The following is a 3,613-nucleotide window of genomic DNA, read 5'->3' on the forward strand; positions in this document are numbered from 1 at the left end:
GTTGTCCTCCTAGAGCCAAAACTACTGTATGTAAATATCTGACTGAAAATGTTCTCCACAGCATGTAGAAAAAGTGTGAAAGACTATGTTCTAACAAAATCCTTTAGTTTGTTACCAATATTATTATTATTTTTAAACTTTAACGTCTTGATGAAATTTACAGTGATGAAATGTTGTAGTATCCATCCATCCATTTTCTGTACACGCTTCTTCCTTTTCAGGGTTGCGTGGGTCACTGGTGCCCATATCCAGCAGTCACAGTGCGAGGGGCGGGGTACACCCTGGACAGGTCGCAAGTCCATCACAGCTTTCATGTACATTTATTACCTAATTCAGAATGTTTGTGGATTTTGGTAAGTTCCTGAGTTTGCAGCTGTAAACTTGAGAAAATGGTTGAAGGCGATTTTGGCAACAGAAAAACTGGGTGGGAACAGCCTGTGATTTGCAGGCAGCGAGCAGGAGGGTTAGCATAGGATGTAAGCTCCAGGCTTTGATAAATGAGGCTGCATGGTGGCTGCGGTACTAAACTGCTTTCCTGCTCAGCTGCATTGACAATGTGATTAATATTTGCACGGCATTACACTAATTCATCATGGCCACGTGCAAGCCAACGGGAGAATAGACTGTCACATGTATGCCTGGTCTTAGGAAGGAGGGAAGTTTTGGCAACCAGAAGCAATTGTTTTGAGCCAAAACAAACACTGGAAATATATAATAGGAGGGAGTCTGCTCAGGAAGGAAGAAAATTTAAATTCACTGAATGTCACCATCAGGTTGGTTTGATAAACATGAACCCCTGGTAAAAAGCTGGAGTTGGACACATAGGGCCTGATCTAATAAAGGTGCACTTTTATAAAAACATGTGCAAACTTGATAGCATGCACTAGGTCAGGGCGATTATTTGATCGTGGTTATTGACTGAGAAAAAATTCAGGTTGATTACAATGATCAGCTGTGAGCCACTTTAATTGATCAAACATGACAACGGCCAATCAGAATCCACTTTCTCCTGCTCCACTTCCATTTATAAGTTGCTAATGAAACGCAGACGGAACTGCGGAATTGACCAAACAAAATGTAATCCAGTATAAAATGCTAAATCTAACAATATTTGCTTATTTGGGCAAGTTTCTGAGGTATTTTGTTTGCTGTCGCTCCCTGTACCTGCTGTTCCTGCTAACCAGCATGCAGTGTGAGCTCCCCTCCCAAAACAGAGAGAGAGGAAAAAAAGAAATGTGAGCAGCGATGCACGGCAAAACAGACTCACTAAAACAGAAATGAATATGAATATGAAGTGGTCCATTGTCTTTGAAGTGGCCAGTGATTTTAGTCATGTTCCTCCAGACCTCTCGGACTTTGTTTTGTTGGAGCTGCTCCTCCATCTTCTTCCTGAAGCTTTCTTTGCCCCTCCGGATCTTGTATTTGAGCTCCTTCTGCACTCTTCTCGGTGTGATGGTATGCTGAGTCAGGGAAGTCACCGATATTGTATTTTAACTCCTTTAATATTGAACAAAACAACTTGAACAAAATATTCACATGCGAGCAGATCACTGAACAGTGCGTGGCGTCTCGTGTCCTTTTTGGTTCCTCCCACTTCCCCGTCTCATCTCAACGTAACCTTCCACATAAACTAGTGCCATTACATTACATCACCCTATCTTTGAGTCTTTTAAGAGAAAGCAACAGAAAAGACAAAATAAACATCTCTTTTTCTTTGGTCTTTAAACCCTGTTTTAGCATTAGTTGACAAAATACTTAACTCAACCCCTACTAGATAAACTCGGTATAACTCACAGGCATGCACATAAACACTCAGCGCTAAAACAAAACAAAACATAGGTTACATATATGTATATTTTAACAAACCATTCACTTAGTATAATCAGCATATCTGCTTGGTGGTTTAACAATCCTTCCACTAGAGGTTGTACAAACAGTAGTCAGAGGGGAGTCAAGATGATTAACTAGGTCTGGAGGATCATGTCCCGGTTCCACAGGTGGGGGAGATGGGTGTGACTTGTTCTCACTCTGAACCTGTGGCAGTCCATCTGTTGCCGGAGTAGGTGGGTTGCTGAGGATGGGTCTCAGATGTCGACGGTTCCTCCTCAAAACCCCCGACTCAGTTGTGACAAGATATGATCGTGGTGAGTCATACTTTTGTAGAACAGTAGCTGGTTCTGTCCATCCCTTTTGACTGTCCAGCTTCACCGAGACACTGTGTCCTGGTTGAAGTTCTGGTAGTGGTTTAGCACCATATCTGTTGTTGTAGTTACGCACATAGTTCGTTTTTGTCCTTGCATCAGTCAACCTGACGAGCTGAAGGTCCGGCCACTCAGGCTGYAACTTTTCTTCCAAGATYGGTATCGTTGTTCTGATTTGTCTTCCCAGCATGAGTTGGGCCGGGCTCACACCAGTTGCTTGAATGGGAGTTGATCTGTAAATCATGAGTGCCAAGAAAGGGTCAGTCTGTCTCAGAATCTTTTTGGCTGTCTGGACGGCTCTTTCAGCCTCACCATTCGCTTGTGGATAATGAGGACTTGTGGTAATATGTTTAATATCATAGTCTTTTACAAACTGTTCAAAWATTCTCCCAGAGAATTGTGGGCCATTGTCTGTAACCAGTTCATTTGGGCAGCCCCATCTTGCACAAATKTTTTTCAGGTTAGCAACTGTGGTTTCGCTTGACATGTTTTTGAGGTGGGCTAACTCGATGTAACGAGAGAAGTAGTCTATTACAACGAGGTAGTTTTGTTTGTTCAGTTCACAAATGTCAGCGGCTATTCTCTCCCACGGTCGACTAGGCAGTGTGGTAGCAAGCAATGGTTCTCTTCTCTGATTGGGTTTTGTCTCTTGGCAGTGTGCACAAGCAGTAACCATTTGTTTTATTTCACTGCTTAGTCCTGGCCACCATACACTACATTTGGCTCTTTCTCTGCATTTCACTATGCCTTGATGTCCATYGTGAATGCGCTGTAGGATCTCGGGTCTAAGCTGTTGTGGTATGACAATTCTGTCATTATACAGMACAAGATCATTAGACACAGTAAGAGAATGTCTGTTGGTGTAAAATGACCTCACCTTTTCTGACAGCTTAGTTATATTTTTAGGCCAGCCTGTCTGCAAARAGGTTTGGATTGTTTGTAGAGTTGTATCCTGCCGTGTGTGTTGTTTAATTAAATCCAACTTGGTAGGAGAAATAGGCCAAGAGCGTTGCATTTCTTCTTCACTTGCTTCTATTTCCTCCAACAGTTCTGCAACTTCYTGGGATGAGGTTCCTTGTGGGTGACGTGAAAGGGCATCCGCAACTATGAGTTCTTTCCCTGGCACATAAACAGCAGTGGGGTTGTAACGCATCATTCTCAACAAAAGTCTCTGACATCTGATTGGCACTGAATTAAGATCTTTACTGTTTATGAGAGGTATTAGTGGTTTGTGGTCACTTTGCAAGGTAAAAGAGTCCAGTCCGTAAAGGTATCTGGTGAATTTCTCACATGCCCAGACCGCTGCAAGACACTCCTTTTCTATTTGGGCATATCGTTGTTCTGCATCAGTGAGTGTTCTGGAACAAAAGCTTACAGGCTTTAACTGTCCATCATGATCTTGGAGTAAAACC

At 42.7% G+C, this 3,613-nt stretch overlaps 1 protein-coding gene across 1 annotated transcript; it reads right to left on the minus strand.

Annotated features, from left to right (window-relative positions):
* Window positions 1-2,260: 2,260 nt before the first annotated feature.
* Window positions 2,261-3,606, minus strand: LOC106536325 (uncharacterized protein K02A2.6; the record flags this gene model as incomplete). The annotated part of the gene is given in 1 exon segment (XM_014033568.1): window positions 2,261-3,606. A coding segment is annotated over 1 exon segment (1,097 nt), but the record flags the coding sequence as incomplete, so codon positions are not given.
* Between the last annotated feature and the right edge of the window lie 7 nt (window positions 3,607-3,613).

Source organism: Austrofundulus limnaeus, unplaced genomic scaffold, assembly GCF_001266775.1.
Source record: "Austrofundulus limnaeus strain Quisiro unplaced genomic scaffold, Austrofundulus_limnaeus-1.0 Scaffold1772, whole genome shotgun sequence".
NCBI classification, from domain to species: domain Eukaryota; kingdom Metazoa; phylum Chordata; class Actinopteri; order Cyprinodontiformes; family Rivulidae; genus Austrofundulus; species Austrofundulus limnaeus.